Source organism: Lepisosteus oculatus, chromosome 11 (assembly GCF_040954835.1).
Source record: "Lepisosteus oculatus isolate fLepOcu1 chromosome 11, fLepOcu1.hap2, whole genome shotgun sequence".
Taxonomy (NCBI): domain Eukaryota; kingdom Metazoa; phylum Chordata; class Actinopteri; order Semionotiformes; family Lepisosteidae; genus Lepisosteus; species Lepisosteus oculatus.
The window spans coordinates 6,400,460-6,415,005 of record NC_090706.1 but is presented as its reverse complement, the minus strand read 5'-3'; the positions used below and the strand labels follow the sequence as shown (position 1 = coordinate 6,415,005).

The following is a 14,546-nucleotide window of genomic DNA, read 5'->3' as shown; positions in this document are numbered from 1 at the left end:
TAAGAACCTAGTCTTCAGTTTGCGTTACTGTACCATTGGCAATCACAATAAACCACTTTGTTTAGACATGTTTTCCAGTTTTACATGTTGTGCAGACAGGCAGAATGTAGTTATATCATTGTTTCTAACTTGTATCTTCAGTTTGATTTTTGAATAAAGCAAAAAACGTGCTTTCACATTGCCCATACAGAAAGACACATACAGTAAGTGCTCACACACAGGCTCGTACAGTCTTGTGATTGCTGCTAATCACCCAAGGCACTTATTAAAACAATTGTATCTCATTAAATGTTTAAATATCCATTAATGCCTCAATATGATGGTAATGAACTCTTCTAACATCGTAGCTAAAGAAGACTCTTGATGCTGGAAATTAATTTGGATGATTTTATCAGCTTCTCTTTTGTGATCTTTTTTTCTGCTAAACATAAGGTAGAGGTACATTATTAACACCACACTTTTTCCCCTAAAATTATATTGGTAAGAATACATGTTTACAAACTGGTGTCTAAAATACTATAGTTTATAACTTACTTTAGTAATACAGATTATTAGCAATGATGTTTCTGTGTGTCTGAAAAGTCCATCTAAGTATACATTATGTAAGGAAAGTTGACTGACTATTAGTAGCCCAGATGTCATTGTGTAGCCTCCAAGGAAAGCTCTTTAGAATAATTAAATAGTCTCCTCAACATTGGCAGCAGGGCTGCATATATCTCAGATTTAGTTTAGAAGGAAATCCTAAATTTGGCTAAGCACTTTTTTGGGACCAGCTGCTGGTTCCATCCACAGCATATCAAATAATCCTTTCGCCAGTCAGAGACTGCTTGGTCTGAATAAAAAAAAATCTGCCAAGCTCTGTCGCTGAGCAGGTCAGATGCGAAACAGAAAGTAAAATAAAAGTAACCCACAGCCCGCCCACAGCGCCATTACAGTTCCACACCACACATCTGCACCTAACGTCTGAAAATGCTGCAGTCCAATCAGCAAGGGTGCACAGCCCCTCTTTTATTTCCTCGTCTTTGTCCTGGTGTCTGCCCATGGTGGTGTCAGTGTGAGAGGCTTGGACAGAAAACCAGCCAGCGCCATCTGCTCCAATCCCCCAGGGCGTTACACAGACTGCTTTACATTCCCAAATAAGATTAATTTGATTGGGGGTAGGAGAGTAGGGTAGTGCTGCACACAGACTCTGCAGCAGGTTTCCAAAACTGCACTTGGAAATGTGCATCACTTGTTCCCAGAATATTGTGGAAATCAATCATTTTTGGCTGCATTGTGAACCCTTCCTTGCAAGTCTTATGAAATGCCCAAAGAATCACAGACCTTAAAGTTAAATAATGAATGGCTAACAATAATTGGAAAGGTAATATCATTATGGAGAGAGCCTGGATATCTGTATTAAATGGACAAAATATGAGTCAATTCCTCAAGCAAGACAACTTCAAAGTAGAAAAAACAAGAATAAAACAGCATTGATCTAAAATATTCAGAATACTACTGTAAGTTATTTCCCTTGAGCAAAAGTTTTCCCTGCTCCCATTTTAAAGTTGTGTTCTGAAGCGTGAGAGAAATAAGACTTGCTAAAAATATCAATGCAATTGTCAAAGCTTCACAATGAAGCTTTTTTTCTTTAAAGTCTTTGTCACACTTTCGTACTCCTATCAAAGTCAGATGCTAAAAATCCATATATCAATAAATATAGTGTAATGAACAAAAATGTCCTTATTTTGATAGAGTGTGTCATTTAAAGCAATCTTAACTAATTTAACTAATCAGATACTATATGCTGAATGTACTTCCATCTTGCCATGAAGGGTTCCTAATGACAGGCAATGAATTCTATTCACATTTAGTCAAAGACAACTCTAAAGACACATTAAAGATGGGATCCAAACGACTCTGTTTCTCAGTGAGGTTTCAATTCCATGACTTCAAGTCATGCTGTCCTATGTACAGTAGCTAGTTTTTCAAAACACTGTTCACTTTTGCATGCTTTGTGTTACATTGTCTGGCCACAGTTTCAGAATGTGCAGAACAGTTGGAATATCCTTCTGAGAGGAACAACATTCAAGACAAAATGCACCATAGCACTAAAGACTAATATCTGGGTTGTGTTCCATCCTTGACTACTGTTTTCTCCCAGTTTTTCTCCCAGTGGTGTGATCATCACAGTATGACGCAGTATTGGTAACTGATGAAATGCAAGGCGTTTTTCCAGAAATAGAACTGCATTACATAATGTTCCACAGAAACATTCTCTGAAGCCATGTTCATATCACTGCTGGTAAGTTTGCAAGATGCTGACACAGGATGACAGGTGAACTGAACCATCTGAGAAAGAGAACTGCAAGGATTTGGAAAGGATGTCTACACATAAGAACAATACAAAAAGGTGTTTAATTAGTGTGGACTTAGGTAGATTCACTTTTGTTTAATTCCAGCTGGGATTACAGATAACTTGTATCCAGAGTCTGTGTAGCTGGACATGTAAATTGACATTAGACAGCAATTGGTGCATAAACTAGAATTTATATATAATAATATAGAATGTAATAATATATTTGCAACAAGAATTGTGGCTCTGGATACAACTGCTTAACTACACTGTTTGTACCACCCCTGTCTTTTATAACAGCGCATTTGCAGTGCCCACAATCTTGAAAAACTTTGTTGATACCTGCAAAATTCACACATACAACAATTTGGCCTAGACTCACTCTTTCTGTGTACTTTTTCATTCCACACATTTACAGTATGTGTCTGTCCATAATTCTTTTCTTTACCCAAGACCTGTCAGCAAACGTTATTGGTTAAAACAGGAGAAACCAAAGCATTGAGAAACAGAAACATTCAAATTAAAAAAATGCAATGCAAACTACATTGTAAAATGTGCATCGTGAAATTCTGATTAGCTTATCCTTTCTTTAAGTGCAGTGATTTTCTTCAATGGGATGTTTATACAGGAAAAGCAGAGTGTGACTAGACTGCTGCCTCTGTAACAAGTCCCAGTCACAGCGCCACATGTACAGTATATCAGACCACCACAGGGAAAGTGCATGGTGGAACCTGGACCTGTGACCCAAACAGACAAGAACAGCCCCAGGTAGAAAACTAAAGGGCAGCAGGAATAAAAGAAATCATAATAGTGTTTTTTCACCCCAGTGTAAGGGAGGTAATGCATACCTGCACACATGTATTTTTCTATTTTTCAGGATCAAGGAAACCACACAGTTCAGACTACCTCTCCTACCACGACAGCATGATAATATATGTTGTCATCATACAAACAGCAGGAGCTAAACAATCTGACAGTTAGCATCATATTATGTGTTGTTTTAGAGAGTGCTTTTTTAAAGCAAAATGCTGCCAGTGTGAAATTTCTAAACATTCCTCTTAATGGTGTTTTTGTGTTTTCCCTGCAGCGTGCCGGCTCTGGAAGTGTCAGCCAGGTGTTAGCTGACTGTTCTCTGGCTGCTGGTGCAGAAGATGCTATTTCTAGCAATTGTCTCTGATGCTGCTGCTGAGCACGTGTGCTGACGCTACTCTATTTGACAGTGTTTCTGCATTCATAGCCAGTTGCCTTAATAGCATTCCCCCCTCTGTAGGGCCACACTGACGGGAAAGGGGCAATCTATAAACTGCTCCGGTCTCTGGAGAGCTGCACTGTACAGAAATGACATAATTTGTCTAATGAGCTGCTAACCTGCTTATTGAACAGCCTTGTCCATCTAAGGAAAGTATAACCAGCTAAATTTCAGATGATTTTTCAGGATGACTTCTGATTTTAATCAGTAACACATTTTATCACTATAATGATAAAGCAACTTTACACCTTATTAAGTACAGAGATACTTTATGTAGACATCATATACATATATATGTGTGATTTTGTTGAAAAGGAGAAAGTCACAGATCCATCCTTGAAAAGATACCTATAATTATTACAGTAATACCGAAATTCGCAAATGTGTAAATACCATTTTTATTGATTATGTTTCATTAAATGTATTAATTGATTCTGTTCCGTTCACCTCTGGCATCTCACCTTGGCTGATAACTGACCACTTCACCGGAACGTTCTCATTTCATGACAAACAACCTGAAACAAGCTAAAACATGCTTGAGTGCTAAAAGAGTCTTATACCACTGAACAGCTGTGTATTGGTAATGTGGATACAAGACAAAATATCACATTACATTGCCTGGCTCTTCAGATTAAAGAAGATTATATGCTTTTCTCTGAGGTTTAGTTACCTAATGAGAAAGTTTAACCTTCCATTAGCCCTACAGGTCTCATGTTAGGGACCTCTTTGCTCTCTACTGCATTATTTACAGATGTGATGTTTTGATTGACTCTTTTAAAGACCTGAGCTCAGTGAAAGAAAGGCCCATTACAAATATGTGCCCTAGAGTGGCAGGGACTGAGCTGAGCTCCAGCATTCCAACACACATTACCAGCCACTACAGAGGGTTACACAACAGGCTTCCTGCAGGCACAAAGACACAAACGTGACTACAGGGGCACCATCCTCTCTCTCAGCGTAACCGGAAAAGCCACGCTCATTTCACAGAGGTCTGGCTCTGTACACTCGAAAGCCTTATGTAATCAGTTAGCATGTGTTATTCCTCTCAAGACAGACGCTACTCAATTTGCTCCACTGGCACAGAAGGCAGTTAATTTTCTTCTAAAGCCTACAAGAGTTATCAGTCAAACAGAAACAATGCCAGACCATGTGCACGTTTCTGGAAAAGACACTTTATGTAAAAATGCTTTGTTTTTCTCAATTTCACCATGATTAGACTGGAAATTAAAGGTACTGTGATTATAACATTGTGTGGCAGAATTTAGTAGGACTTCTAACATTATCCCTGTGTGACCGCCTCACCAATACTTTTTATCATCTGTATTTTGTCAGAAAACAAGAAACACTCCTCCACTTTCCTCCTGAAAATGAGTTTCATTATTAAACTTTCTAGTGAGGAGTGGAGATTTCTATTCTACCATCTCTTAAGTACAATACATCACAAACAAACTAGTATTTTTATAAATTAAAATAAAACAAAATCAGTTAGGAATAAATAACAGCCCTTTAAGAGAAATACCTGGTCCTGCATACTTCCATTGCTCTGTGCAGTGTACTCAGCCCTTGCTGTTCTTGATTAAAGTGGAACTGACAGCAATTAACTATAGATGGATCACGATTTCTTAATCTAGATCCTTAATCTTAGCTTCAGCCACATCTGTAAGAGCACTGGAAATTTCCACTTATCCTACACACCAGGAAAGAGCACAGAAGAAACCAAGGAAAACAATCATTGTTCCATCAGACAAACAACAGTAGGATCTTGAAAAAGAATAATGGATCAGGGAATACGCCAATTTTCTTTTCATGCCTACTAGCAAGGTTACAGAACATGATTATGTAATGAAACACAATGACGTAATCACACACCCCTAACCCCCACTGTATAAAGCCTTTCAATGCCTTCTGAAATGCAATTTCATGATGTAGGTGTCAAAAATAGGAACGTCCATCTGGTGGGACAATCTATTGAAATTAAGACCTGTGTGTAGCTTTATTTGTGTAGCTGTGTGTAGCTTTATTCTGGTGCACTATGGCTGCAGTCGCATCATCCAGGTGGATGCTGCACATTGGTGGTGGTGGAGGGGAGTCCCCATTACCTGTAATAGCCTTTTGTTTTTGCAAGTAACAAAATACTTACAGTGTAGATCTTAAAACATACTTTTGCAGTGAGCAATGCCATTTGGGATTAAACTCTATTACTAATTCACAAGGAATAAATCAGGTCTTCTACCATAATTATGTTGAAAGATGAACATTTACATCTTATGCAACATATTACCTCTAAAGGATCAATTCTTTAGTTGAGGGGGCAGAGATCTGATGTAATACAGACAGAAAGATATCAGTCACTTTGTTTCATAAGGTATTCCAGGCATTAGGTATACAAAACCTCACAAGTCCAGGCTTGTATGCCTGTTAAAATAAAAAGACAAATGCTTGATCACACTGGATGACCTTATTGTCAATTAACATTCAACTGTCCATTTTCTAATCACTTTATCCAATACAAGATCCCAGGGGAGCTTGTGCTGTCCAGCAAGCAGCAGGCATATAAGTCTATCGCTGGGCATACATAGACATGCACACACTCACACTAAGGCTAGCTTTTCCAGAAGCCAATTAATCTTCCAGCCAGAAGCCACTTCAGACTGTGGGAGGAAACCAGAGCACCTGGGGGACACCTGTGTGAACACAGGGAGAGCATACAAACGCCACATGCATACATAGCACCCCACATCCAGAAATGAACCCAGGACCCCAGCACTGCAAGGCAGCAATACTAACCACTGCACTACAGTGCCATACAGTATATCTATACATATACATTTCATTCAAGTGGAAACATAGGTAGAGAATTACACTCATTTCACAGCGTGCAAACCAGGGGGCGTATAAAAACATGTCATTCTGAGCACATTTAAAACTCAAGGACTAGGCAGCCTGCTTTTATCTTTAAGTTTCATCAGCAGCCTAGGACAGTTAGCTAGCAAACTGGAGAGAGATAATTTCCTAGCTAACTAACCCGAGAATAAAATACATTTCTATGGCACCCATGAAAGAGTATATGAGAAATAATCTTGATGAGATTGGATGTCATTGTATCTTTTGTTCGAAGTGCCGGAGTATTTAAAAGCGACAGGCCCTCGAAGACACCCGTCCTAAGCAACATCTCCACCTGGAGCTACAGTATCATCACCTCGTGGTTTTGTTTTGTATGTTTCCGTGAAAGAACTACAAAGACCAGCGTCCGAGGCGAGCGGGGCGGGGAGCGGCTGTTTTGCCCCGGCAGCCAATGGCCTTCAAGGCTGGCAGATGACGTCAAGGCTTTGGTCCTTTTTTGCGCGAACAGCCAGTTTCAGGCAGAGAAAGAATTGGGCGCGATAACGCCGGCGGTGTGGGGAATCTGTCAGCCGTGTTGCAATAAAGGTGGGTTGGGTGTTATTGATGCCGTGAAGGGTGGTAGCGAGGTTTTTCCCCTATCGTATATTCATTTGCAAAATATGTTTTACGCAGGGTAGCGAAAGCATTCCTCGATAATAAAAAAGCTTGTTGAAAAAGGTGAGTGGTTCTGCAGCATCAAGTGCATTGTGCTCTTTTTCGGAAAGAGGGTCGAACCTGTAGCGCGAATGTTTACTGTGGGATTTTCTCGGGTTTTTTTTTTTTGCATTGGGTTAAGGGTTGGCTGAGCTGGACCGTTTTCATCCCTGGGCGACGCTCATATATGTGCCTCGCCATGGCATCATCGCTGCGTTACCAGCGGCTGTACCTTTTGTCTTGTGGAGGAAAAAAAAAAGGCGGGTGCCCGGCTCGTCGGCGGATCGGGGCTGAAGCACAGGAGCCTAGAAATTTCCAGAGGCTGGGTCTAGCCGCCCAGTCCCGTTTCTTTGTTCTGCTCTTTAAGCGTGCTGAGGTGGGGGGGGGAAGGGGATTTTTTTGTTAAAAAAAAAAGACCAAAACTAGTCCGGTTTAGCTGCTCCAAGCGTTGTCAATATTACCACAGTCCTGGGCGGCGGTCTGTGGCGGAGAGCTGTGCATTTCGTCCTAACTAACCTGTCATGTGCAGGATTCTTTAATTAGGTTGGGCATCTCGCCTTTTCGATAGCCGCGTCTGGATTTTTTTTTTCTGAGGTTGCGAGATGATCTGAATAATCGGGTCGAAGGCTTGTCTTATCAGCCCACATCTTATACATATATATTTTTCTCCTTAAGGAGAGAGAGAGAATAGCCTAGGTTCGGCTGGGCTGTCCATTGTCTGGACGGAGGCGTTTTTGTTCTCTGGGGGAGTTTAATTGCGAGCGATTCGGGTCGACCGTAACAAACAATAAATAGGCGGACAGGTTAAAAAAAAACAAAACAAAGACAGCGTTTTAATAGTTGTGGCGCGCCCGTTTCAGGTGCTTAGCGCTCTGACACCCCGGATCCCGCTGTAATATTCGGATTTTAACATCGTTAGTAGATTTTGTTGGGGGTGAACTTGGCCCCTCTGCCTCTCTCTGAAGGGTCTTGTGGGGGGGGGGGGGGGAGGCACGCGCCCGTCTCTTTGTTCGCTTTCCTCCCTCCTCGTGACGGCGGCTCTTTGTTAACACGCGTCCTGCTCCCAGTGTGTTAAAAGAGCCGTTGTCGCGGGAGAAACCGGGTTTGTTGCCGGCTGGCAGCGGGTTCTGTAACGGGAGAACTACGGCTGGACCCGGCGAAGATGCTCGCCAACCATCAGCCCGTGGCTCTTGGTGGTCACCTTCGCTGTCACCAGCCGCGCCCGGGCGTCAGTAGACTCACACCCACCCACCCCCGCTGTGAATTCATCCTCGCTTGACAGATTTCTACGGGTTTATGCAAACAGACGCCAAATTGGGGAGAGTTATCTTTCGTGGGTCTCCATGCATGCAAGAGTGGATGATGACATGCAAATATTAACGGAACGCCAAGAGGCTTTGAGCCCCAGAGCGTCGCCTGGTCCTCCTATGGACGGCTGCTGTAGTTTAATAATTGCTCATCGTCGGCAACAGGATCTCGCCTGTTGACACAATTGGTTTAGATCCGTGCAGTGCGTGGATTCGGGATTTAAAAAGCTCCACTCAAGGGTGATGTAAATTCGTCTGCAAGGCGTTTGGGGACGTAGAGATCGGTTCATAGTAATTCAGATAGAGATGAGTTAGAAGGAAATATCTTTTTTTTTTTAAAAAAAATAATAATTTCTTGCCCGAAGTTGTTGAATCAATCGGCAATTCGTACGCACGGCACTGAGGGAGCTGTGTATTTAGGGCTAGGGCGGTGCCTCGTTTAATTCTGAGATGTTTCAAGTGGCGTCGCCGTTGCACTCGTTAGCTGGGAGCCTGTTTTCCCCCTCTTGAATTGGAGTCCAGCAATCTGTGGCTCATTCTCACTCCTGATTTCTGTGCTGTGATTAGCGAGCGCACTTGTCGTTGATCCTGTACTCGCAGCGTCAGCCCACAGGGGGGCGCAGCGCAGGTGGGTGGGAAAGCCGCTGCTCTCCTGACCGTGCTGACCCCTCACCTGAGCTTCCGACAGTGGTTCGTTACAGGTGCCGCTTCAGGATTGATTGGGATGCCTCTTTAAAACCTTATTCCTATACAGTGCAGAATAGAGCAGGTTTTTTCTGTCAGCATTTAAGCTATTTAGCTCTTTGAGCTTCAGTGGCCCTGGCCTGGAACAAAGACCTTAATTCATACATCAAATGTGATACTAAGTTCCACACCACAAAGGGTTGAAGCAAGTCTAGCTAGCAGCTCTGACAAACTGCATTTCTGGGTGTTGTGCTGTTTGGGAATGTCTAAATGGCTGGATTTTAGTTTTGTGCCTTTTTTTCCAGGGTCTACCAGACTTCAGTCTGCAGTGAAATGGCTTCCTCTGGAGGTGAGTTTTTTTTTCTCAAGCCCGATAAATTTCTTTTCTCTAGTCCAGTGTCCTCTAACCTGCAGAAATAAATCTGGAAATGCTCGAATCTCAGGCTAGGTTTTAGAATCGGGAACGCCTCGTTTCCTTCTGTAATGTCCTCGTCTGAATGATATTTCTGGTTCGTTTGTATAAAAATCCCCCACGGCCTGGGTACTGAACTGGGCAGTCGGTATCTCGCTCTTGCAGCAGATATTCAGGTCAAGGAGCTGGACAAGCGTGCCTCTGGCCAGGCCTTCGAAGTCATCCTGAGCCCTTCGGCCCCGGAGCCCAAGGCCGATTTCCACCTCTCGCCCCCCAAGAAGAAGGACGTTTCGCTGGAGGAGATCCAGAGGAAGCTGGAGGCCGCGGAAGAGAGGCGCAAGGTAACCCCCTCGAGCGCTGGGGGCCGGGGGCTGGGGCTGGCGAGGGTTCTCGATGGAAGATGGCCGGCCAGCCCCCTCTGGAAGCCGTGACCGGTTGCTGTGCAGTTTTGCTGCATGTGTGAGCGATCAAGCGTGGATACCATTGGCACACGTGTGTGGTGTTGGAGCCACAGGCTGTGCTGGGTTGAAGCAGAGGCAAGCGAGTGTCTGGAAGCTGAGAAATGGCTGTTGCCCTGACGTCCGGGGATGAAGCACAAGCTAAATCCAAACGGTTCTAGCGGTTTCTCTTCTGACTCGCTGTTTCTCTCCCCCCCCCTCGCAGTCCCACGAAGCAGAGGTTCTGAAGCACCTAGCCGAGAAGCGCGAGCACGAGAAGGAAGTCCTGCAGAAAGCGATGGAGGAGAACAACAACTTCAGCAAAATGGCTGAGGAGAAGCTGAACCAGAAGATGGAGGCCAACAAAGAGAATCGCACCGCGTTGCTGGCGGCCAAAAGCGAAAAGTTCAAAGAAAAGGTAAACGCGAGCAGAACGCGAGGTTGGGAGGCCTCCGCTTCCTGTGTTTGTGCTCCCTGTCGCTTCTGTGCGCTCTCTCTGGGCCGTGACTGTGAGAAAGAGGTGTTAGCGGTAGTGTGGTAAGTCTCTGCAGGGCTTTTCAGCCTGCGTGCCTCAGAACTGGTGTCATTGAAGTAGGTGAAAAATCCAGTTCTTTCATTTGCAAGGGTCCTCCAGCCTTTGTCTTGCTATACATTTAAGAGCTGGAATGTACATGAAGCGGTCTGCTTCAGCACACAGCTCCTGTCCTGTGGATGCGTGTGTTGGCCAGCCAGCACAAGGGCACTGGCTTCCTTGTATATACCATACAGAGTAGATCTTCTGTCTCTTGTAGAAGACACTGGGAGGTCGAGGCTCCTGGCTGCTTTAAGGATGTATTGCATTAGGTAGTCGACTGCCGATTAAGGTCACCTCACCCTGCCAAAGACCTGGCTCCGCAGGATGGATGCTGGAGCCTTTTGTGTAGTTTTGTGGTGGCAGAACGGTGCCCACATCCATTGCAGCTGGACATTCTTGCAACTTCCTGCAAGAGCCACCCTTTCACTATAGTTTTTAAAGGTGCTTTCACCAAATTTAAAAATTTGAGGGCTTCCTTGTTTTAAATGTAATGGGTGTTATTGTACAGTGTTTCTTGAGTCTTTTTTAGAATTGCTTACGTAATGAAATGCTTTTGACTTAATACCGTTATTAGGTTTAGGGTAAATCTTTCACAGGTTTGCTTTTAAATAATGCTTAGGAATTGGATTTAGCACCATTATCATTTAAAAATGCACGATTTGATATATAAAGTCCAGAACAGCATATATTTGGGGATCCTGATATCCAGTTTTCTTGAAGATGAGGCTTTTAAATTGTATAGTATAGCAAGAGCTTTGAAACCCATTTCAGAGACCTGAATGAAGTATTCTTGCAACCAGCTGTTGTGCAGACGATGCGTTTGTGATGTATTTGGTTAGTGCTGAAAACTAACTGGCTTGTCTTTATTGTAGGACAAGAAAATTGAAGAAGTTCGAAAGAATAAGGAAACCAAAGAAGGCGGCGAGAACTGAACTTTAAAATTTGGGGAATATAGGGTTTTTTTACGTATCCAAAGATTTTTTTTTTTCTTCATGGCCAGTATCTTTTTTTTTTTTTTCCGGATGGTTTTGTTCACTGTCTACCTTGTTAACTGAAGGATTAAGGGAAAACCTGGAACATTGTTCCATTTTTCTTCCCACCCCCACATAAGTGTAATTGCAGTGGTTTTTGCTGTAGTTATTCCTTGTTGCATCAGTTTTCTATTTGTAGGTTGTCCAATTGCGGCTTTGGATCTCTGAAATAAGCAGTGTTTTTACCTAGAAGAAAGCATGTCTCTATTACACTTGGGTCTTTAACATTGTTGCATAGCGCAAGCTGGAAATCTGTATCTGTGTAAGTCAGAACTGCTGTTCCTTAAGCTTAATAAAGTTGCACACAGTTTGTTCGTTTAGTCCTGCCTCTGCCTTCATTTCTAAACGGATGTTTGTTCTTCCATCTGTCAGTCTTGTAACCACTTTATCCGATACAGGGCCAAGGGGGAGTCGGAGCGTATCCTGGCAAAGAGGGGCACAAGGCAGGACGCACGCGGAACGGGATGCCAGTCCATTGCAGGACACACACACAGACAAACACACTCACACTATGGCTACCCAGCTTTACCCAGAAGCCATTTAACTTACCAGCATGCCTTTGGGCTGTGGAAGGAAACCGAAGCACCCGGAGGAAACTCGCAGGAACATACAAACTCCACATAGACAGCCTCCCAGGAACTGAACCCAGGGCTTCAGTGCTGACAGGCACCAATGCAGACCACAATGTCACCCTGTTAATGTTCTTCCAAGTGTGTATTCCCTCTGCCTTAGATCTGCTGCTTTTCCTTTCTTGAGTAGCTGCTACTTGAATGGGCACCTACAGTTTGTCTCAGCCTTGCTGTTCTGAAGATGGTTTGCATGAACGGGCAAAAGGGAACGACTGGTGTCTAAGGGAACATGATAGTTATTCTTTGAGGAAAATAAATTTAACAAACTTGGAGGGTTTAGTTTGTTACTGAAAAGTTCTCACATGGTTTTAAAGAATGTAGTTCTCCACTTAACGCAAGCTAGTGCTGTACCGCCATCTAGTGGAGAAAGTTGAAAAACGGATAATTCGTGAAATACCTCTTTCATAAGATTAGATCATCCACTTTTGAGACCTGTAGGTATAGAAGTTTAAGCTCCGTTTGTTAAATGCAGTTTTATTTAGATTATGCATTTAATTCTAAACTATGATGTAAGGCTAAAGATGATGTTTAATTGCTTGCCCAAATTTTTTTTCTTGCATAAATGGGTTTTCCTGGTTACTAGCAACTGGAATTCACTGTTTACCATGCTGTCTGGCATTGCTTCCTACTTCGTATTTTATATGATAGCATTTTGCGAGTGCATTGTACAATTTAACTGTTCTAACTGGGAAGTGGAACAGGGAGATGCTCGTTATTTTTCCACCAGCAGGGGCTTCAGAGATTAGGAAGCCATTTGGCCTGAAAGTACTGCTCTGCTTTCCAAGTACGTCTTGCGCTAGATCTGCATTTGCACATGACCATTTGTTCGTCATCTGTTTCTTCAATCTTTAAATATCAATTGGAGTTGTGTTGTGCTAAAACAGGTAGGCAAGTCTCTGTCACATCATCGGGCTGGGGCCTACATGTTGGTGGTTGTGGTGGGGCGGGTCATCATTGCCTGTAAAACACTTTGGGTGCAGTCTCCAGAAACGTGCTGTATAAGTGTAAGGAATTAACACTGAAACCATTCTTAACAGAACAATAATCTGATGCAGCCTACAATGACTGGGACCTTGCAGTGCTTAAAAGCACTGTTTTAGCTTCTTTAAATGCTGTCCTAACTGCTCCATAGCTCCAGCTCTGGGGGTGAGTTTCTGGTATGAAGAATGCGAAGAAATGTGAAGAAACCTCGTGTTGTGCTTGACTGGAGGAGTATCGGTCCGTTTCCATGGACTACGCTCGCTGTCCTTAGCAGTCAGCAAAAGGATGGTGCCGGAGTCTCTCGTTGAAGCAGCTCTCCTTTTGAGGTGCTGGATATCGTTTTTTAAATGCACGTGTACCATGCACGAGAAACCCGAACAGGTTCTTGAGCGGGCCGGTGAATATTTCAGCACGCCTTTGCTGGTTTTGAATTAACAATGAAGTTCTTTCATGGGTATCGATCACATTGTGCTCACAAAGCCATATTATCCCAGCCGCTCCCACGCACCGAGAGAGGACTGGAATGCTGGGGTGTTTCCATGGCAGGGAGAGACTCAAGAGCCTGTGCCCAAAGCAGTACAAATGCAAATGTATTTTTACCTCCATTTTTCACAAGTGAAAAAGCCAGGCACAAAAGCCGGCTTACATCCCCATGAGAAATCCACAAGTCTGTCTTTAACGAGTTGTTTTCCAGGGAAGATTTATAATGGGTGCACAGCTACAGTCCTTGAGGGACGGACCAGGTTTTGTACTGTAGGTTTCTAAATCATCAGCAGCTGGAGACCTTTGTTAAAGCCCAATTAGGTCAATGAAGGAGGAGAGGAGGTAGGGAGTACCCAGGACTGGCTGTGTGCTTTGTTTTAATCAGAGGTGTCCAAATCATGTCCTGTTTGGATTCCTGTCTGTAGGATTTTAGCAGGGTACATCTTAGGCGTAAGTAGAAAGGTTTAACTGCTTCTCAGGTGTGGCTGTTATAAAAAGGCCTGAAAAACTAGACTTGCTGGCCCTGTGTGTGAGACCCTTAGCTCCTAGCTAATCTGTATCAGTGGTGTGGTGCAGTTGATGTGATTTCTGTGATATTAAGGAATGAAGGGAACAGGAAAAGCCCCAGTCCAGGTAGTACTCTTACAGTGTGTGCTTTCAAATCAACTGTGAGGTTATTTGTAATAAAGTCCACTGCGTATTTATACCAACAGAGGCATTGAGTGTCATTAAGTTTAACCAAAATTGCATTATTATTATGTAGCCAGTAGTTATATCACCCTGCAACTCACAACTGGCAACCCTCTGAAGTTAAGCATGTGTGAGCCTGGATGGGAGACCTCCTGAGAATGCAAAGGTTGCTGCTGGAAGAGGTGTTAGTGAGACCA

The 14,546-nt window shown here is 43.3% G+C and overlaps 1 protein-coding gene across 1 annotated transcript; it reads left to right on the top strand.

Moving 5' to 3' along the window:
* Window positions 1-6,913: 6,913 nt before the first annotated feature.
* stmn1b (stathmin 1b) lies at window positions 6,914-11,886 on the top strand. Its single transcript, XM_006631263.3, has 5 exons — window positions 6,914-7,013; window positions 9,418-9,461; window positions 9,690-9,865; window positions 10,188-10,379; window positions 11,408-11,886. The coding sequence occupies exons 2-5, from the start codon at window positions 9,446-9,448 to the stop codon at window positions 11,465-11,467; spliced, it is 444 nt and encodes a 147-aa protein (XP_006631326.1). The 5' UTR covers window positions 6,914-7,013; window positions 9,418-9,445; the 3' UTR covers window positions 11,468-11,886.
* The last annotated feature ends 2,660 nt before the right edge of the window (window positions 11,887-14,546 follow it).